General features: G+C 34.3%; 1 protein-coding gene across 5 annotated transcripts; it reads right to left on the reverse strand.

Annotated features, from left to right (window-relative positions):
* Nucleotides 1-463: 463 nt before the first annotated feature.
* On the reverse strand, nt 464-21,702 carry BCLAF1 (BCL2 associated transcription factor 1). 5 transcript variants are annotated; one of them, XM_081829060.1, is made up of 11 exons: nt 21,589-21,702; nt 19,952-20,857; nt 18,061-18,726; nt 17,739-17,908; nt 15,304-15,409; nt 14,159-14,243; nt 11,606-11,781; nt 10,281-10,461; nt 9,062-9,208; nt 3,209-3,421; nt 464-3,050 (listed from the first exon to the last, which is right to left on the reverse strand). In XM_081829060.1, the coding sequence occupies exons 1-11, from the start codon at nt 21,690-21,692 to the stop codon at nt 3,045-3,047; spliced, it is 2,760 nt and encodes a 919-aa protein (XP_081685186.1). In that variant the 5' UTR covers nt 21,693-21,702; the 3' UTR covers nt 464-3,044. The 5 variants fall into 5 exon arrangements, 4 of the variants coding, with proteins under 4 accessions (XP_081685186.1, XP_081685185.1, XP_081685188.1 ...); XM_081829059.1 differs by having other exon boundaries at nt 19,952-20,863; XM_081829062.1 differs by lacking the exon at nt 9,062-9,208.
* Between the last annotated feature and the right edge of the window lie 888 nt (nt 21,703-22,590).

Genomic DNA, 22,590 nt, shown 5'->3' on the forward strand with positions numbered 1-22,590 from the left:
TTATATTTCAAGTAATTTCTAAGAGGGGCATGGTAAGAATTATACCAGATCTTACTCAAAATGAACAAGTCTAACAAAACAAAACCCAACCTCTTTAGTTAATGGCTACTGCAGTTTTTAAAAAGAAGAGAAGTAATGCTGATTCTCTGTAATATTATGGCTAACAAGTTCCTGTATTAACTCAAGAACTGGAAGACTAGACTAGAAATCTGGAATTCCTGTATTCTCTAACAGCGGAATTATCCACTATAAAATTTCCCATTTTCCCAGGGAAAACAAAAAAACAGTAAATGGGATTTAAGGAGTTTTATAAAGTATTATCAGCCCCCCAAAAGCCACAACATACCAGTAATTTTACCAACAGAGGAGCTGGTATTCTAAACTCTATAAATAGGCCATAGAAATCAGTTGTATAGAACAGACACAGAAAAGTCTCCAAAATCAGGTAAACAAACAACGGCTATTACCACTTAATGACATTTTATTGGCATATGACAATTTACAAGGGTCCCTGTTGCAATATACATCACACTGAGTAAGAATCGTTTAGCCATCTACATTCATTCGTATTGGGTAATATTTTTACTCAAATTATAATTTAATTCCCAACACTTGATTTTAACTGTGACAAAAGGAACAAATAGTAATTCCTTAAAGTTGGATGCAATTGGAAAAACATATTTTGCTATTTTATATTAAAATTCCTAGGATGTTGAAAGGTATACACACCTAAGGACTGAGTCATGGCCTTCTTAAACAGCTTTCTTAATCCTTTCTGGAAATATCCTTTGGTTCACTTTTATTTTCCTTCTCTAGGCAAAAGGAAGTCTGTTAATGTAGGTATCAAAGAGTTATTATTTTCTGGCATTTGTTAACAAAATTCCTTACCAAGAGGAACCATTCAGCTTTATAGTATGTTGTAAAGTGTGGACTTAAATTGTGGCTTAAAAAAACACAACACAGGCTTTCATATGCTTGGCTCTGAAACAGGTAACATCCACAATGGAATCCTATTGCAGAGTTCTATCACCCTTCCTACTAAATTCTGGTATAATCCTTTCCTGAATTTTAATAGAATAAAAGCAACCAAATCAGGTATCTATTTGGGTTAAAGCAATGCATTTGCATTTAAAATATAACTTGCTGATAGGACCTAGGGAGCTTTATTCCCACTCCCTATTAAATAATTTCTCAGCAAATTCCCATTCTATTGTCTTAAGTGGAAAAACAAAACTGCACATTTATAGTCATGCACAGAGATTCAGTATCTAACTAAATAGTAACTGTTAAAATAAAAGCTAAATTTATTTGTATAAAATAAAATGGTTGTGAAAATTCTCGAGAACTGTGTTGAAGATTAAATCCATGTTGCTTTAGCATGTAATTATTATTCTGACTAGAAGAAATTAGCTGTGTCCTGATTAATGCAATAACAAACTTGCTTTAACAGTATTTCCTCTGCTCTGTAACAATTTCAGAAAAGACAAGATAGGAGAAATCATGCAATACTAAAGATCCCAGGGCCATACACATCACATATATTGAGGTTTTTTTTTTTCATATTTTTCCCTCTTACAGTTCTTAGCAAATGCCCCTGGCTGCAATCAAGGTGCTAGGAGCACTGCAAATCATCAAGTGAGGACGAAAGATCCATGTACTTAAGATCTCTGAAAGTTTACACTAAAAGAATAAGCATTACCTCCTTTTAATGCAAACATATACAACTAATTTGGTTGCTGAATTAACAAATGAAATTTGACTACTTTTATATATGCTCATAGAGCAGACAAACACTGAAATTTACTATTTCGGATTTTCATCTTAAGAGCTATCAGCATAAACATAAAGGTAATTCACATCTGAAAGATTATCTACCTGAAGAATAGAACCCTTGGGAAGAAAAAGAAAGCCATTTTATAGGGAAAAAAGTAAAACCAAGTTAGACAATGCTGCAACAAACTTCCTGTCAAAACTTTTTATTGAAAAACAAATTACTTAAAATACTACTAATGAACAGTATGTTTTGTTTGCCTATTTTTCCTTATGGTTAGACTACAAACTAATGTTTCAGCTGTCCAGAAGCTCAAATAAATATGTAAGATATGAAATCAGGTACATCTTTCTAATGTATCAAGTTATTCTGCAGCGTAATCCTCTTCCATACCAAGACCAAGATTACAGGTTTTATTCTGTTTTATTTTTTTAAAAGTAATACATTTGGTAGGAATGGATTTTTTATTTGTATTACTACAGACCAGTTCCTCTCTCAAAAAAATTAGCTGATATCTAAGACCATGACTCAAACTTTCAAATAAGAATAGAAAGAGAACTTTTTTTGAGCCCAAAAAGTAAAGGATCCTAATAGTTTTTGTAGGCCACTGTTTGCTTTCAGTTAAAAAAAAAAAAAAGAAAAAAACCTCATACTTTTGGATCTTTTAAATAGCTTGTACTTTTTAGCTATTGGTAAAGCTTTTTTTTCCTCTTAAACATCTGCTGACATGTTAACTAGCTTAGTTTACCAAAGTAAAAACCTTTTCTGTGGTACACCTCAAAAATTAGTCACCCTACAATGTAGTTTGTGAATTAAGGAGAATGTTAAACAGATGTATACGGTTAAAATAATTAGTGTGGTCTCTATAAACAACTTCTGTTCGGGGATTTGTATGTAGAGCTAACGTTTACTTCAGAATAAACATTAACAAACAGGGAAGGAAGAGAATCAGAACTTTCACAGAGCTGTACTTGACCATATCTTATAGACAAAGCGAATTACAATGCATGTAACAAAAACAGTAAAAGTATTTTTTAAAAGTTGATAGTTACAAATATGGTACGTAACAATTTTCTACTTTATTTCGGTACAATTTTCAACATACAGTCTACTATTTTTCAAGGTATTTGAAGACTTAAAACAAAATTTCTATTGACTACTTGCAAACAGTAAAATTTAAGTAAAATGCTTACATTCTTATTTGAAAACAAAAATCAGGTAAAAAATGGTGGGTGCAAGTTCTGCTCTCTGTTGCAATCTCACTTCAGATTTACTATTCCTAAAAAAAAAAGAGAGAAAAAAGATTAGCAAAAATGTGGAGAGTGAAAATGATCCATAATAATCACTGTCTCTAAAAATGAAATAATTAACTAATTGGCCCACCAAAACTGAAGAAAAATGTATCAGAATCACATTTAACAAGCTGAAATTTTCTACCTTTTCTTCTTTGCGTCTGTCCTTCTTTTCTTCATTATTTTCCATGGTCTCTTCTTCATCTTCAACAATCCCGTCCCCTTGGTATTTGTCATGAGTCCATTTTGGACTGCTACCTGATTTTTTGAAGTTAAAGCGCCCTCTGCCACGTTGAAAAGTACCACGACCTCTTCCTCTTTTGGCCCAATAATCCACACCATCATCTCTGTCATCATGCTACAGAGAGGTTAAAAACAATCATCACTAAAATGTCTTTCTTATAAGGAAAATGATCATATCCCCAAATTATAAGTCATGGTATACATCTTCTGAAGATTAGAGTATGTAAGATTGGTAATGTTCTAAAACACATTAAAACAAAGCCAGTAACACTGAAGTTTTCGGCAAAAATATTTTCCATTGTGAAAGCAAATAATTATATCTTACTGCTTATAACCCAAGCATTGAGAGCTGTCCAATTTTTTGGAGAATTTCAACTGCTAAATTACTGCCAACTTCCAAAATTTTGACTTTTTTGCTCTCCATTATTTCAATCTAAGTCCACTGGCTAATATGCTGCATGTAAATGAGATAAAGTAACCAATAATTTTCCCAAAAAATTGCCAGTCATAAAGATATTAAAAAGCCATAAAAATATTATTACAACACTATAAAATTTGTTAAATAAAATAAGTGCTATAAATTATACCTTACATATAGGAACAGATTTTAAAATCCTACTGAGATTTAAAATTCAATGTATCTTACACATCAATCATCTACGCTAGAGAATTTCACATGCCAAATTATGACCACGTGGTCCCTAGAGTAATACCTCAACTTATTTCTTCTTCACCAATACGAAGTACTATAGCTTTTTATTACTTTTAATTAGTTATTATTTTAACCTTAATTTTTCATTAACTATATCCAAATACAGATATTCCTCAAATTACAAATTGTTCAATTAAAACAACCTGCAAACTTGAAAAGCACTTTACTTTGTGAATGAGTAGATGAGTATTACATCCCAAAATACAAAACAAAAAGCCAAAGTTCTCCTGTAATGTAATTTAATTAATTGCTGCCCACCAAACTCTCAAGTTTGTCACCTATAAAAAATGGAAAATAAAGCAAAATAATGCCCCTTACTGAGACAACAGGTATAATGCAAACAATGTTGTATAACCTATAGAATACTTGACCAGCTGTCCAGAAGTCACTAAATCTTTTTCTTAAGTATTACGTGATATTAGCACCTTTGCAAAACACAATGTGCCTTTGTGCGTTTTCAGGTAATACAGAGCACCCTCCCGGCATGAATTGCAAAGCTCAGTTACACAAGTAACACACCATGCAAAAGAGCAGCTACCAATTTCCAATAATCTATCTTTACCAAACCGATGAGAAGTGACTAAATAGTGGTGTGCAGGACTCCATAAAGAATGAATTTAGGAACTGTCAAAAGTGTAGATTTCAGAATATCAGAAAGCTTAATAGAAACCTGAAATAAAATATTTTAAAATACTCTGCCACTCAAAATCATACCCACACAACTACATAATTTCAGGCTCCCTTTTGATATTAGCACAAACAACTCTAGAGTTTGTGTTTGTTCCTGGCGTTTACACAGTATTCTATGCATTTGTGGGAAATAGCAAACGGTTTTGGAGTCAGAGGCATGGGTTTAAATCTCAACAGAGGCTGTGTGACTTTACTTGCTCATTTTAAAAATGGGAGATAGCTGTGAAGGAACACAGATGAGGTGTAAAAAGCACCCAGCCCAGTTATGACAAGCAAGCACTCAAACAGTGGTAATAATATTAATAAGGGTAAGACACTATTCTGAGCACTTTCCACGTATTTACTCATCTCATCCTCAAAGAACCCTATACTGTTACTAATCCTGCTTTAGATAAGAAACTGAGGCACAGAGAAACTGAGTTACTTGCCCAAGGCCACAAAACTAGTCCTTTCCACTACTCTTTAGGCCCATCACCCACAGAATACATTTTCCAGTATCTTGGTGGCAGTAAATGATTACCATAAGGCAGCTAATAGTTACAGAAATAGAAAAAGCAGAGGCAAAGCCAGACACTAGAGTTAAACCAGCCTTTACCTTTAAATAACCAATGATCTGAAACTGTATAAATTAAACAGCAGCTAGACTACACTGTATTTGTCAGAGGGTATCTGGCAGCTAAGTAACATTCTCATGCTACGCATACTAACCCTTAATCCTCAAGTTCTAACTTCCAAGATTTTAGTCCTACTACAATTTTTAAAAATTACTTCACATGATAAATGGTCAGAGAAGTGAGATTTTTGTAATGCACAAAACACATAAACACAGGTGGCCATATCAGAACAAGACCTTCTGGAGGCGCCTGGGTGGCTCAGTCCGTTAGGCATCTGACTCCCTGCAGAGGGAGCCCTGCATCTGGCTCTGCGCTCAGCAGGGAAATCTGATCAAGATTCTCTCTCCTGCTCCCTCTGCCCCTCCCAGAACCCGAGTGCCCTCTCTTTCTCAAATCAATAATCTCAAAAAAAAAAAAGACCTTCTGAATCCTCTTATCTCTTCTCCACAAAATGAACAAGTTTCAAAAATTTAACTGATCAAACCTCCTACCTTAAGGCCCTTTCCCCACCAGGGATTTTTCTCTTCCTCAGAAGACAACATCAACACTGAGAACCTGTCCACTTCAGTACTTTCCCACTTGCTCCAACTCTTCACATACTCACCCCTCCATAGAATTTCAGATTCTAAGATAGACTCTGGAGTACTTATTATTGGAAACACTACCATACCTTTGCATAAATCCAAGATTAGAGATGAGAAGTTTCAGAACAGAATGCAACAAATGTTAATATTACTCAATACTGGAGAAAGAATGGTAGGGTGCTTTCAGAACCCTGGCTCTTGGGCCCAAGGCATGGGTTCAAATTCAGAGTCCTGTTCTACTAGGCATGTAACTTTGGTCAAGTGCTCAACCTCTGTACCCCATTATAGAAGTGGGATAAAGGACTCATCTCAAAATGATTTTTTATAAGCATGAAATAAGTTTATTTCTTATTAGGCGCCTTAGGAAGGCTCCTACGTAGCACAGTACATATGCTCAATACATGTTACACTGTTATTATTACTACTAAATATTAACGTTTCATTAATATCAAAAGTTCCATGTTTGTCAATTATTCTGAAAGAACCTAAGGGAACATACCTGTTAACTTTTCAACCTCATCTCTTCTAAATATATTTCTATTCTCAGCGGTAGCAGTCTATAAAGTATCTTTGCAAAAGCAAAATCAAATTTAAATATCCGTGTAAAAACCAGAGCTGTCATTTCAATGGTTCATTAATTAAGAACCAAAATAATTAACTGTGGCAATAGATTTGTAAGAAAAATATATTAACATTTTAATTTTACTTCTAGTGAACATCAGTCTCCGACAAATGCATGTTTTACATAGAAATGAAGGTTTTAAAATATAGGCCCGAATAGGAACATATAAAATGTTACTGCTACTTATAAGTTGCTAAATTCTTAAAGTAACACACATTCTTCCTCTAATCAGTAAAATTACCGCCTAAATGCCAAACTACAATGTTATGTCTCAATTTAAGATAAAAATTACACCACCAGATTCTGAAAGAATGCCAGAGAAAAATGAAGGTCTGGCCTAAATTATTTGTAAAACATTCAAAATATTAAATAATTACCATCTACTTGTTCACCTCTCACTTCCCTCTTAACTTTCTAACCTTTAACATTTGGTCTCCTTCTCTGGCATTTTTTTTTTTTTTTAAATGAACAATACGGCAATTTTACTATCACTCACTCCTCACCCTAACTTTGACAGGGTGGCCTTTTAATCTCTCCCGACTGGGTGATCTGGCTTTGTGTCCTGTAAAATGATGGCTCCTAGATTTTTTTTCTCTCTATAGATCTGCCTTATCAACAACCCATTGCACATCTGCACTTCGTTTCTCCCAGGCACTTCAAGAACAGAACTTTTCTCCTCAAATTGGATTCTTTCCCCTGTATCCCCAATCTTAGAGAGAGATCCCCTCATCTCACTACCAACACCCAACCACATACAGGGTCCCTGAGTAAGACCTCATAAATGTTACTCTTAACTTTTCTAATATCTAACCCCTTAGTTCCGACACTCAGTAACTCTCAGATCTGTCTGTACAAACATTGTTTTTCTAAACTCTGGTTAAAATCCAAATTTATTAGGATATTATGGCCTTCCACAACTTGGCTCCTGCTTTTTCTTAATCTTACCAAACTTACATCAACCATCTAGTCATAGAGTTCTATCTCAAGATGTTTCACTCCTTCAATCTACAGTACACCTGCCTATCTTTTAAGCTTCAGATTCAAGCCCAGTTCCTCTCTGAAGGCTCTCCTAATCACTCTCTCCTTTGAAATAATCCTCCATTTCCTGCTTTGGAGGAAATCCATCACATGTATTTAGAACATTTGTTTCCATATTTATTCCAGCCAAGAACTGAAATCATACAGTATTTGTTTTTGCATTCACAGTTCCTAGCATAAACAGCAGTCTGTGAATATATAAATTCTTAAATCAAAAAGATCTTTTAAGCTTTCCTGTAACTGAATAAAATGCCTTTCCCTGTGCACATGGTCAACTCATTCAATTTAAACAAGCTTAAATTTCCCCTTAGAGCATTTATTGAGTAAACTTTATGCATAATACACTTTAAAAATTTTTTCAGACCTTGGTCTTAAAGTACCCAAGAGAGTCAAATAGAACTAATTTTTGGGGGGTGCCTGGGTGGCTCAATCGTTAAGTGTCTGCCTTCGGCTCAGGTCATGATCCCAGGGTCCTGGGATCGAGCCCCGCATCGGGCTCCCTGCTCAGCGGGAAGCCTGCTTCTTCCTCTCCCACTCCCCCCTGCTTGTGTTCCCTCTCTCGCTGTGTCTCTGTCAAATAAATAAATCTTAAAAAATAATAATAATAAATTTTTGATTGCCATTCTTCAAACAATACAGATCTACTTCAGCATATAGCTCTCTCCTCTCAGCAGGTAAGTTGTGGGTATTCAGGTGTATTCATAAAAAGCCAAATAAAAAACACGATTCTATAAATCTAGTATTACTTTCCTCCTTGCTTCTGCAAAACAACTAATCTTCAGAACTAGTCTCTGAAACATGACTTCTTTGAAAAGCTATGATAAAAATAAATGTTTCTGGTAATAGTTTTGGTATTTTCTAAAGTGTCTATAATGTTGGACTCTTTTCTCCCATGTCAAACTGCAGAAAATTTCCATCATTACCTAGAAACTCTTTCAGGACCCACCTCCTCTAGGTTCCATCCCTTAGAAAACTACTTCAGAAGGAACTGTATCACAAAGAAGCACCACATTAGTGTAGCTAGCAACTTTTCCACATGTAAATTTTCATCTTCCTTTTATTCCAATGGAAGTAAACAACCTCCCTGAGATCCTTAATTATGTGTACTGTGAAAGAATTCTTCTCTTTGTCTTTCATTTAAACAGACAGCTGTGATGATGGAAGGTAAATCTTAATGAGAAGTTTCTGTAACTGTCATTGTCTTATAGACAGATATGAAACATATGTTAATGTTCTTCTCTGAATGTGGCTATCAAATCAGGTACATTTTAAATTTACCCTGATCAGCCTATAGGTGCTATCAATGAAGTATAAACAGGACCAAAGGGACCCACATTTTCAAAACTTCCAATCATCTGGGTAATGAATTTTTAAAAGATTTTCTGCATTATGGTGAAAACTTCCCATAGTAGTGGATACCTGTACTCAAATGTATTCACCCAGTATGCTTTGAAAATTAATGCAAACCAAATAAACACAGATTTCTAACACCCACCAAGAAGTACTTCTTGCTCTTTGGGGTATATTCTGGATCCCATTCCTCTTCCTTCGGTCTCTTTTGAAAAGTAGTATTTGAGTTGTTTGGACCAGTATTTGTCCCAGCAAAAACTCCTCTGGCTCTTCCTCTGCCTCTAATTCGAAACTGATTAACATTAACAAAGTTGTTTAGTAATGCAATCAAAAGGTATTTAGTTACATGCAAACTCTAATTTTACTGCAGTAACAAAAAACATATTTCCTAATTTCCTTCCTAAATCTCAATTTCATAGCCACTGAGGATAGAAAGGGTGACTATTTTATATTATAGGCAAAAAATTCTGCCCACTGCAAGTTAAAAAGGTTAAGAAAAAATGCAGTCAATCTAAGTATTAGCATACTGACTGCACTTTCATGGCCTGAACTAGTACTTTTAAATAATAGAGTTGGTTCTTTTCCCTTTTACTAGCCAAAAGAGTTATCTAATTCTTTGAATTATCATAGGAGTCCCAAGTGTTCAACTACACCTATCACCATATAAGCAAAGCTCTTCTCTTTCCTAAATGATCTAATTAATGAACCCTACTAATAATTGACTGGATACTCGCTTACAGTAGGAATCTGAATATAGAAATTGAAGAGTCAAGAAAATGCACTACTATGAAGTCATTAATAATTACAACATATTTATGCAAATATGGGGATAATGTGTAGGCTATGTAGAATAAAAAGAAAATTATACGATTTCTCTGATTATACGCATATAAGCAAGGACTGGAAGGCAAAATAGGCAAAATAAAAATAGTTGTAATACAGAGATTAGGTTTTTTTTTTTAATGTTTTAAGGTATCTTCTCAAAAACTAAGTGATTAAAGAACTAGATCTCAATAACTTTACTTAACTCTTGGGTCTTTATGCACTATGTAGATATTGATTCCAAAGTTTAAAAAAGTATCTAATTTATATACATATATAAATTTTTTTTAAATTAGATAAACACTTATTATTTACTCTGTATACAAAGAAAGCATCATCCCAGCTCCAGCCCCTCCTCCCAACCCTTAAATGGCATATCTTAATGAAGTTATTATCAAAAACCATTTCACTTTCCAAGACTAATTCTGAATGTAGGAGTAATGACTCACAACAATGTCTAAATCATGTATTTTTAACTTTCCTTATGCACAGTGCTCTAAAGTAAAGTCCTACCATCAATCAAAGGTACTTCTACTACTTACAAAGGTTCCTCGTGGTCGGCTAACTCCTCCAAAGCCTGAGTATTCTTTCAGTTCATGGTGAGTTTTAAATTCTTCTTCTCTTTCCTTCTTACTCTCCTTTTCTTCTCGAGAACTGGGAGAAGAAGGCGATGCTGAAGAGGATGAAGATCGAGAATGATCTTGCTCTCTACTTTTATGTTTACTGCAAAATAAAGAAAGAAAACAAAAAAATATGTGCTACTTTAAAAAAGATAAAGACCCTGTTGAATCTTATAATAAAAGGGATATTTTTTAAGTCAAAAAAAAAACACAAACTAACCCCTATTAAAATTATTACATAACTAAAATGATTGGGTGTTAAACTTTGACACAGTCTGTTTCCATTCTCCTTCAGTTTTTTTTTGTTTGTTTGTTTGTTTTTTTACATAACTACTGAAAAACATGATATGGCCTGCCAGTTAAAAACTAGCAGTCTGGAAACTTCAAGAATAAGGTTCAGTTCTTCAATATTTTTAACTTTTTTGTTGTTGTTATTTTAAGGCAAGGAAAAGAAGAGTAGGAAAAAGTAAGAATGTTCTTAAGGCCAAGTTTCAAAATGACTGCAGTCTGTACACCCTGGGTGAGAACAGATGGCATGGTTTGGGCCATAACTCCATTATAGAAATCAAAAGCATATGACATACAAATACCAGTCATAAATTAAAAAAACACGAGTAAAATCCACCATTTACCTAATGAACAGCAAGAAAACGATTATCTATGATATTGAGTATTCCTACTATTTATTTGACTCTATGATGATCAATTTTATATGGTTCTAATGCAACACCCGAAAAGGTCATACCTGCGATAACTCTTACCACTGCTAACAGTATCCATGGAAACATTACTTTGAAAGATAAATACACATTGCTATTTCATAAAAACTAGTCCTTCCTCCCCCCCATCTCTCCCATGTTAAACCACTAGATATCAGTTTAAAATTCTTGTACTCTGGGTGTTATGAGTTGAAAAAGTGCGGAATCAAGCATAACGAACCAAAGTTCTTACACAAACTGTTTCTAGAAATGCACTGCATTGAAGTCCAACCTCCTGATGTAGCCTGGATAATAGGACACATTAATTTGTCATTTTTTTTTTCAGTGTTAGCTTGCTATTCCAAAGTTTTTGTCCTCATCCACCATAAGCCGTGTAAAAGACAAATACATTTTTGCTGTAAAACAAATAATTTTAATTGTTTAAATTTAAACATTCGATTACACAGTCAAAATTGAAAGCAATTAAGCTGACAATTATTAAAGGCTAATTAGAAGCTAAAACCTAACTCACACAGTTTTAACAATTACCTGTCATCTTTGTAAGATTTGTATTCCTTGTAATCTTTTGGAGTTTTTTCCTGCTTTCTTGATCCACTGGATTCCCTGGAGCCCTTGGAATCCCCCCGTTCTTTACTTCTTTCTTTTCTCCGACGATCAATGTCATGCCGAAGATCAGCAGAATCACACCTTAATTTTTTATCTCCCTATAAAAGACAAATGTAAAATACAGATTTCAGGAGAGATAGAAGAAAAAAATATATATAGCCAAATTTTATGCCAGTTTCTAAATTGGCATTTTAGTATCAGAGAAGAGTAGACCATAACATACTACTTCCACACTTAGTTTTAGTTTTTGTTAAAAAATATGCCTGGTTGTTTTGACTAAACATTTGTATACACAGTGCAACAGGACTAGGGAAGTTATGAAAAGCTAATTATCTTGAAAATGTCATCGGTTTTTGTTCAAAGCAATCCATAATAAACTCTGTACAGTAGAATGACATAATTATTTTTCCACTCAGCACATCCTCATTGTCATCACTCATCCTTTTCACAGGGTTTCTTTTTAAATGATAGAGATTATACTCTGTCTGTAATTGTGGTATAGCCTTCTACCTATAAAGTTATGGGATCCTAAAGTAACGGTTCTCATTATTTAAGCCTCATTATTATCAAGCTCTTCCCAATAAGTTGACCAACCCAATAAAAACCACTTCAAAAGGAAGAACTGTAATTTCCATAACATGCAAGTGGAGTACGATTAATAAAACCAAGTAAGGTTGAATAAGGGTAGAAACAAAGCCAGAAAGAGATTATTCCCAATCCTGTACTCAGTATCTTGGGCCATATACTGCCCTTTCTCAATTCAGGTATTGCAACGGACATTAGTTTAACTGGGTCACAATTCACCTCCTTCTTGTTCCATTGCTTTTTCAAATACTATATAATTTAGGAAGATGGAAAGAGGCATCTAGGAATGAAGAAAAATTATACATCAGTAAGATGCTAAGCAATGTGGACATCCTTGCTAGTATTCAACAATAAGAAGTACTTATTCTGGGAAATCTAGCTATGATATTCATAAGCATTCATAAAACTGGAAGTATATCTCCAAATGATATCAACTACTCACCTATTTGCTCCCTGGGTAACAAAGAAAATCTAATCAAGAGCAAAAACCTTCCTTTTTCACTTAGGTATTATCAAGCCCACAAGTAACAAGATAATTTAAGTAAAACTACTTTATAAACTCCAAAACTATATACACATTAAATAATAACATATATTTATTAATTATTCATTCAGATCGTAAGAAGGATAAAAAGCAATGTCATATCCTCTTGTCCATCCATAAGTAATCACTATTTTCTCTCCTCCAGATGAAAATCTGGTGAGTAATGAGGAAAGAAACAAGATACTCACTCTGTCAGAGCACAAGGATAGACTAAACTGTTGGCAAAACAAAATTAACCAACACTGAACCCAAGACATTGAAAGTAAAGCCAAGGTTAGTATTCAGCTCTCAGAATCAGTTTTTCCAAGATCAGTATGCCCCATACAAAGAGACCACCTTCTTTTAAGCTTTAAATTTCACATCTAGTAAGTTAAGAGGATGCCCTATTATTTGTATAATACAACTATTAATAACAGCTTCTGGAAATGAAAGTGCTGATGTTTTCCTAATACCTCAACTATTTAGCTCTGCAAAACACATGTAGTCTCATTTTTCTGATTAGAAAACCAAATGTCCAAGAGGCTAATTATCTTCCACGTATCACAGAAATACTTGGCTACAGCCAAAATTGGAACCAAGAAGCATTTCCAAGTCCCCTAACCTTTTCATTACAATGGACAGTTGCTATTTGTCCCTACATTTCTACTACACTCATAAGGCCTGCCATATGGACTAATCTACCTAGAAAACACCCATTTCAAATCATCAGAATGTATCAAGAGTCCCCTTAACAAACGCATTCAATTCTCACAGACCTCCCTCCCCCAACATTCACAGGTTCTTCTCTCAAGTTTAAAAGCATTCTTCCCCAACCCACAAAAATTCCAATAGTGAGTTTTTATTCCAAATGTTCATTTGTAAATCTGTTCTTAGAATGTTTATTTCTTAGTCCAGATCAAAAATGCCCAGTAGCATGGGGATTACTTCTTGTTCTTGCTGTGAAAAACCTAGAAATACTAATTTAGGCATACATAAATCAAGGAATATTTATTCTGGCTCATCTATTTAACCCCAAAACTTTATAGAAAAACCCTACTATAATTTCTTATCGTTGTTTTTCTCATTTTCCTTTATCTAACACTTGATTCTTTACCCTTTGCTTGGAATGAATTTCTTCCTTTTATCATTTTTAAAAATTACTTTTGGTTTTACTTGAATACATAGTATAGTGTCAGCTTAATTTCTTTTAGGAAGGAACAGTATATACACAACTGTAAATGCATTTATTTACAAGTTAAAAATAGATGACCTCTGCAAACATTTTGTCTATGCAAACTATACTTAATTATACAATATCATTAACTGAGTTGAACTTAACATTAAAAAAATGTCCATTCAAAACATACCTTTTGATTTTCTTCTTTAAAAACTCTCTCTTCCCCTGCTAAACGAGTATGCTTCCTCAGGGCACTTGGAGAGATGTCAATTCTCCTTAATGTAAAATAAAGTCTATTTGTAGTCACATTAACTTTATGGTTCAAAAAATTCCTCAGAACTGTTCATTTTAATAAAGGAAATAACTAGACAGTTATTTCTCTCCCAAATAAACCTTAGCATTGTAACATTATTAATCTAATTCCGAATAATTAAGAAATAAAGACTATATCCATTAAAAATAAATTAAAAATGCTTCAGTATTTTTACATATAAAGTCTGAAGTTTTAAAACAAATTAATCATTAAAAAAACCCATGTTTTGATTAAATTGAATATTATCATCCTAAGTGTCAACCTTCATACAATTATACCTCCATATCTTCAATGAACACATGAACTGGGTTATTTGTTCCTAAATATCTCCAATATTTTTATATAATCAGTGGATCTTCAGTTTTATGCTGTGCCTTTCCTTGCCTTTTTTAAGCTAGTATCCGTTGCCAACTTCTCAGAGCTTCTTCAGCAGTCACCACCAAAACCCTACCTACTATGACTAAGCACTAGATACTTTATAACCAATACTAACTGTCACCACCACCCTGCAAAAGAGGCACTGTTGTCCTTATTTGGTAGATGGAAAAAACTAATGTTCAGAAATTAACTTGTTCATCACAATGCAATGAAGTTACAGAACCAGTATACGAACATAACTGCCTGACTTTTAACATTCATGCTCTTCTTATGAAAAACAGTTCTACCTGTTACCAAGCATTTTATATTACAAACTTATTGGAAGTAAATTAAATAAAGGGCTACTCTAGGCATCCAACTTCCTCCCAAAAAAACAAATGTGGTATCTACTGAATTCCTTACTGGGGAGTGATTAAGAGTACTGTAAGTTGTAAGAACCTGTTTAAACCAAGTGAACTGAAAATTAAAAAGAAACAGTAAATTACAAACTTTTCAAGGCTGGAAATACACTTATTCAAGGTACAAATCAGAAATAAAACCAAAGTTCATTTTATCATCATGATGATAGCACAGTTCCATTATGATATTGTTTAAACGGTGTCTATCAAAACATTTTTTATACACCCATACAACAGTGCACATACCTGTGTATCTCAGGGCTCTTTTGCCTGGTACTATGTTCTTCGGTGGCTTTCTGATACGAAGTGAACCTCTCGTTTAGGGTCACTGCAGCTGATTTGAAGTATTGCTCTGTTGATTTAGGAGAAATACTGCCCGATTAGTTATCTTTACTTCAAGAAAGATTTTCACTTGTGACAGAAGGGCATTTGGCAGGTGAAAAGAAAATAAAAATACTCAAGAAACCTAGCAGAAGAGAATCAAGTGTTACAAAGAACTCCTACTCTGTCCCTTTTAACTTTTTGTACCTCAACAGGTAACGGATACAAAGTTCCTCAGAGAGCACTATCAATACTACATACAATCCAAGAACAATAAACAGATTAAAACTGAGAATCTCGAACTTAATTTCAATAATGAACTACTTCCTCAAACAGAACAAAAAGGAACAGTAAGTGGACGTCCTTATACCTTGCCAATATGAACCAATGAGGTTACTTCAAGTAATCATTTGCAGAAAACAAAAAATACTGAAATAACTACACAGTTGGTTTTAGTACACTAGTAAAATTATTTCATCAAGTACTACGTTGACAACAAAAAATGGATTTAAGAAAAAAATGAATAGTACCATTTCAATTCAAAAAATATTCTTCAAATCAATTAACACTAATTACTCCAAAAATCTGGCATCTTGGCAAACCCGACATATTTGCTATTGTTCTCTTGTCCTTCTTTCAAATTTAAAATTAGTAATATCAATACTACTTTTTAAACCATTCAAGATATGCTGTAAATGTAAAATAGAAAGACGTATAAAGTCATGAAATGTTACATTATGAAGCAAGCTATCTGCTTAACAGGTCAACATACATCTGTGTCAACTTACCGCCCAATATCCAGCACATGTCTCATAACCAATCATTAAAACTTGAAACGGCCACTACAAGGGTAGTGCCTCAATCATAATTCCATGAAACCCAGGAATTTGAGCTAGCAACTCAGTTTTTATGCCATTTTTGCCAGGAAGACAGAAGATTCAACTTTGCCTGTATCTTTCAACAGCTATTTTACTTTGAAACATGGATTTTGCCATTTCAAAACATATTCCAGGACCTAGTTACAATGAAAAAGAAAACATCACTGGGCATTTTCAGCTCTAAAGTAAGAAAGAGCTGTTCAGATCGGTTGTACAATACCAATAATGAAACATAACTACAGTTCTTTAAAAAAAAAAACAAAAAACAAAAAACAAAAAAAAGAAAATGAAAAAGAAAAAGAAAAAATTTTATCAAAACCTGATCTCAAAATTCAGCAATAAATTGTAAAATGTGGAGACAGGTCAAAAAAAGGTAAAAAAAGAAAAAATGTTAATGTTTCATATTTTATGTACCACAATATGGTCATAAACTGGCTCACAAACCTAGTTATAGCCAAATAACAAAACCCTTGTTACCATGTTTAAATAATTACAGTCAAAAAGAAATTCATTCACTATTCACTATCTTGACACATCAACTGCATAAAGCATTTGCTAGGAACAAGTTTCAGCTATTACAACGAATTATTCTCATATAAAAAGACAAAACTTGTTTAAAAAAATGGCTTTTAAGACCAACAACCATGTAGCTTCCTGGGTAAGAACCTATTTCACAGTAAGTTGCCTTTTAAACACAGAAAGAAAATAACAAAAACAAAACAACCTAATTGCCCAAAAAGTCACACCCTAAAACCTTTGAAAATTATTAGTAACTTTGAATTACATACTGGTGAAAATTGAGCATCATTACTTTAACTGAAGTGAACACCCTTATAATCTTCAGGACTTAAAGAAATATAACTATCATCCTAATTAGTAACTATTCATCAATTCACTACTCGTCTAACACATTTCTAAATTTCTTAAACTTTTTTTCCTTAAAAAATTCCAATAATTCTTTTCCAGCTTATCATTTAAAAAAGCTAAGTATTAAAACCAATTAAGTAACAAAAATATAGATAGAAAATCAATACTGCTTTTCTGCTGGTTTCGTTTCTTTAAAAATTGAAAAGAAATTCTTAATAATATTCAGTAACAATATGACCTCACTTTGTTATAAATCTATGCAAGAGTGCATTATAAATCCTATGCATGCAAAGAAAAATCATCTGTAAGCATTCTGCCCTTCAAGTACAATGACACATTTCAAGAAGACTTCCTGTTAAATAAATCTTCATCAGTTTTATCATGATATAGCTTTTCAGAATGTGTTTCAACTTCTATTTGGTATTTCAATCACTTTTTATCAAATATCTCCACATGGGTCTTAATCCTAGCAAGACTGATCACTCTTTCACAAAACTATTCTTCCAAATTTCTAATGGTGTCTATGTAAACTTGATAGCCCTAGAGTACATTAATTAAAGCCTAACTGTTCATTTTAATTTACAAGAAATATTTTATTCACAATAGTAAACATACCTTTAACATGATGAACCAAGGACACAATGTGTTGAATAAAAGATTCTGAAGTGCTTTTGCTGGCCTGTGGCAACTTAATGTGGTCAAAGATGGATCGGAATTCTTGTTCCTTCTTGACAGAATGGACAAGTGTACTAGCAAGTAGCCTGTCTTTAGTCAAGGAAGCAGGTCTGGAGCATATCGGTAACAAACACACACACAACAAACAAAATATACCATTGGTTTGAATATGAAATGGGAGTATGTTCAGAAAATAAGATAATTAATTAGAATATTAACTAAATCACCACAGATTATTTCCTGGGCATCAATGTGGAATTACCTGTTAGAATCATCAAGAGGAACAGGTGCCATTTTGAGTTTGACTTCAGGACGATGAGAATCACTGGCTATCATTTTGATCCTAAGTGGGCTCTCCTCTCTGAAGGTAGACTTTTCTCGTGCATCCAGATTCTTGTGTAGAGGGGGACTGTAATCAAAGAGGTCTTTGAGCTTTTCAGACTTTACCTGCTCAGGTGACTGAGTTTCTTTCTTTACTGTTATTCTCTCAGAACTTTTGTCGTCTTCCTTGTGCTTATCTTTTGCAGTGCTAGGCCTTTCCACTACGTAGCCAGTCTCTTTAAGTTTATAATTTTTTTCTTCTCTAAATCCATCACTTTCTCTATTGCCTTTCAATGAAACTTTGGACTTGTACTTGGGTCCTTCCTCCTCAGTATTCCGGTGAGATGTAGTAGCAAAATTTTTACCCTGATCTGCAAGGACTGACTTCCTGAACTGTCTATAATCCTCTGTCTCCTCTGTGTCATCCCCTTCTGAATCATTAAATTTTTGTTTTCCAGACTCTTTATCACTAAAGTAATCTAGCGCTTCCTGGTCTTCCCATTCTCCCTCTGCCCTCCCTTTCTCTGATCCTTTCTCCTTTGGAGCCTCTTTATCCCTGGTATTACCCCTATCAAGCAGGAATACTCTAGACTCTTCATCTGTGAACCTGTGAATAAGCAGAGAAGAGGATGGTAACTCTGGATTGCATTCACTGCGGATCACTTGCATACTTATATGTATGAAGATCTATATGACCGGCGAGATCTGCCCAATATCACAGGACCAGTAATAAAGAGAAAAAAAACCTTACTGAAAAGTGCTTTCTTCAGATTCCACTTTAAAAGAACATTAAAAGCATCTATATAGCACTTATGTACTGAGTTTTTAAATAAATTTACATATTAGACCTCCTGAAGTTTAAAAAGTAAAGCCTTTCCCAAAAACCTGTTCTAGTCATAGACCACAATTCTGCACTAACAAATCCGATTATCCAGAACTTCTATAACATGCAACAGTTTAATTTTTAAGGCTAAAAACCACTAATAAACAGTATACTTATCAGAATTCTACTTATAATTATACTCAAAATTTCAGACTGTAACACTTACCTACCAAAAGAAATGAGTTCACAAAAGTGAACTTAAATTAGTTAATATTTAATATTCTAATTGAATCACAAAACTATTTCATATATACTTTGCTGCAGAAAATGATTCCTGGCAATACTAAGTACAAACTGTATCAATTCAACAAGAAATTTAATTCTAGTTTGTACAGCACTATCCCATAAATAGCCTGCCTGTTCTATTTTCTCACTCAAGAGTCAATCAAACTACATTAGCAACCAATTTTCACTGAGTTTTTTAGCAACTCTTTAGCAATGCTTGAAATCAGAATTTAAACAAAGTATGTTTCAAACATTACTAGAATAAGAAATACCATTATCTTTTCTATGGTCGGATAGTTTTACTAAGAATTGGCAGCTGCATGTATTAATACCACACAAGTAAAAACATGTACTATAACTACATTATTTATATAAGTTACATTATAATGAAGAAAACAAAGTAAGCTTTCAATGCTCTAACACAAAATTCATCTCAGATCTTACATATTAACCATCAGTTACGCTTTATGCTACTCAATTTCTTGTTTACATTCTTAATTCTGGACTGACTGAAAACAAATAGAATTAAAAAGAAAAATATAAATTAGCTTCTATTAAAACAATTTCCAAAGTTAACCAGATGTAGTATAAACAACTTGAATTATAAAGTTGTGAGTGAAAACAGCTAACTACACATCACAGTACAATTTTAAGTCTTATAAATCCAAATAGAATTCAAAGAACAAATGTATTAATATTATCATCTAAATACTTTAATGCTTACCTTTTTAAGAATTTTCCTGTCTTTGCAGTTTCCTGATCTCCACCATCAGGATAAAATGAAGAACGTCCCCTAGCCTCATCTCTTGGAGCATTCTGTGGTGTGATTGTCTTTGCAGGGCTTCTTCGTGAAGGGATATGATGAATTGGACTATTCTGAGAAGGACTGTACCGACTAGATCCATTTCCAACAGAACCAGACCCAGACCTTTCAGGACTATGCTGAATGGAATGTGAATGCTGAGAGGGGGTGTTTTTTGCAGAGTGGACTGTACTGAGCATGGGGGCATCAGAGCAAGATGAACTCTGACTAGGTGGTGTAGCAATCGGTGAAGGACTATGAGGTGATCTAGGACTATTATCATAAGCTGAGAGGCCAGGCCAAATATCACCAGATGTGGCTGATGATTTGTTAAACTCATCAATAGATTCAGATGGGTCATGTTCAAATGTATCTTTCGGCTCCTCCTGTGATTTACTTTTCAAAGGACTCTCTTCTTGGGGCTCCCCTTCAGCTTTTTTGGTTTGTTTTTCCTGAGACCCTCGTCTTTTAGAGACAGGAGATTTGCTATATGGGGATGAAGAACGAGAAGAGGATGATCTTGGAGACCTAGAAGATCTGTATGACCGGCGAGATCTGCTTCGGGATCTTTGAGAAGAAACGGATCTTCTTTTTGGACTCCTGGAACGTGAACGACCTCGTCTAGGACTCCTAGAGTGTCTTCTATTCCAGACAGGTCTATAACCACCTCGATGATATCTACCTCCTCCTCCTTGATAATACCCTCTGCCCCTTCCTCTGTACCCATAAGGTCGTCTCATTCCTCTATTATTTCTGTAATCTCGGCGATAATCTCTAGAATAAATACGATCTCTACTACGAGATCTTGAGTATGTCCTGGAACGAGACCTAGAACTAAAAATGAAATAAATATCAATGCAAGAAAAATAAACTATTCCATTCTACCACTCTAAACACTTATGGTTGAACGTAACATGTCAATAGTCAAAACCAAAAATGTACATTTGAAAAACAAAACCTCTCATTTATACAAAAGTTTACTGTTTTTAATGAAGAAAGTCTCACTTCTAAGATAAATATTGAGAGGATAAACGCCTTAGGAACGAAGGCACAGAAAACAGGAAAATATCCACCAACAGGACATACTAACAAATTATAGTAAAGCTATACAGGCACTTAGAGTAAAAGAATATTTAATGGCATAGAAGAATATTCATCAATGAAATACTACTGGCTAATTTCATACATAATACTGAGACATCAGAATCAGAAACAATGAGAAACTATAAAATAATACAAAAGATGGCTTACTGTCAAATAATTCTCACATTATCCAATTTACCTTTTAATGTTATAAATTTAAAGAAATTCACCATACATGCACAGTGTAAGAATCTGAGATCTGAAGTCACGCTAACTGAAATCAAACCTAAGCACTGCCATTTACTAGCTTGCAACTTGAACAATTCTCAATCTCTCCAATTCTAAAATGAAAGTAGAAGAGATTCACTTTACAGGGTTGAGAATAAATGAGTTTAGCATTGTGTCTAAACGTAGTAAGCACTCCATGAATATTAGCTGATTATCATTATTAAAAGAATTAAAACACAGTAATTCACCTGTATCTCTTCTTTCTAGAATGCGATCTTGATCTTGATCGAGAACTAGACTGTGATCTAGACTTTGATCTTGAAGAATGTGATCTAGAATTGGAGCGACCCATTTCTTTTCTCCTAGTCAACGAGAGCAAAAAAGTCAAAAATCACAATTCAATTAAAGAAGTTTCCCATTCTTATTTATTTTCAAAGACCAACTAAATTTTACAAGACATAGTTTCTTAACGGATATTACTCATCACCATTTTCATATGAATACTAAGACAATTCTCCCTACTTATCTTCACCTGCATGACAGTTACTGTATACAGTAGGTAGAAGATTTCTATGGACTGCACCACCTATGTGCCTCAATTCAAAAAAGCAGCAGCTGCATAAGCCAGAAAGAGCAATACAAGAGTACAGCAGCATGTTAGATGTTATTCCATGCCCAATACAAATGCCTACCTGTCCTGTAAAAAAGATAAATATCAGAGTAATATCAGATAAGGAACCTGAAACAAAGAAAACACAATTGGCATAATACTAAAAAAAATAAATAAACCTAGCAGACTGTCATCCTAAATGCTTTATGGCCTTAAAATGGGACTACACTGGGGCGCCTGGGTGACTCAGTTGTTAGGCATCTGCCTTCGGCTCAGGTCATGATCTCAGTCCTGGGATCGAGCCCCGCGTCAGGCTCCCTGCTCCGTGGGAAGCCTGCTTCTCCCTCTCCCACTCCCCCCTTGCCTGTGTTCCCTCTCTGTGTCTGTCAAATAAATAAATAAAATCTTAAAAAAATAAAATGGGACTAAATTAACCACTCCTTATATATAATACTGCATGATTACACATAAAAATGGGCTTATGCGGGGCGCCTGGGTGGCTCAGATGGTTAAGCGTCTGCCTTTGGCTCAGGTCATGATCCCAGGGTCCTGGGATGGAGCCCTCATCAGGCTCCCTGCTTAGCAGGGAGCCTGCTTCTCCCCCTCCCTCTGCTTCTCCCCCTGCTCATGTTCTCTCTCT

Source organism: Leptonychotes weddellii, chromosome 8, assembly GCF_054177405.1.
Source record: "Leptonychotes weddellii isolate Sample4059 chromosome 8, ASM5417740v2, whole genome shotgun sequence".
Taxonomy (NCBI): domain Eukaryota; kingdom Metazoa; phylum Chordata; class Mammalia; order Carnivora; family Phocidae; genus Leptonychotes; species Leptonychotes weddellii.

Bases quoted from the DNA above. Each gene is read 5' to 3' on its own strand.
- BCLAF1 (XM_081829059.1), bottom strand. From the start codon at position 21,692: ATGGGTCGCTCCAATTCTAGATCACATTCTTCAAGATCAAAGTCTAGA. The intron at 17,909-18,060 runs GTAATTCCACAT...GATATGCTCCAG, and splicing joins CCTCTTGATGATTCTAACAG to ACCTGCTTCCTTGACTAAAG. The intron at 11,782-14,158 runs GTATGTTTTGAA...TGTCTTTTATAG, and splicing joins TTAAAGAAGAAAATCAAAAG to GGAGATAAAAAATTAAGGTG.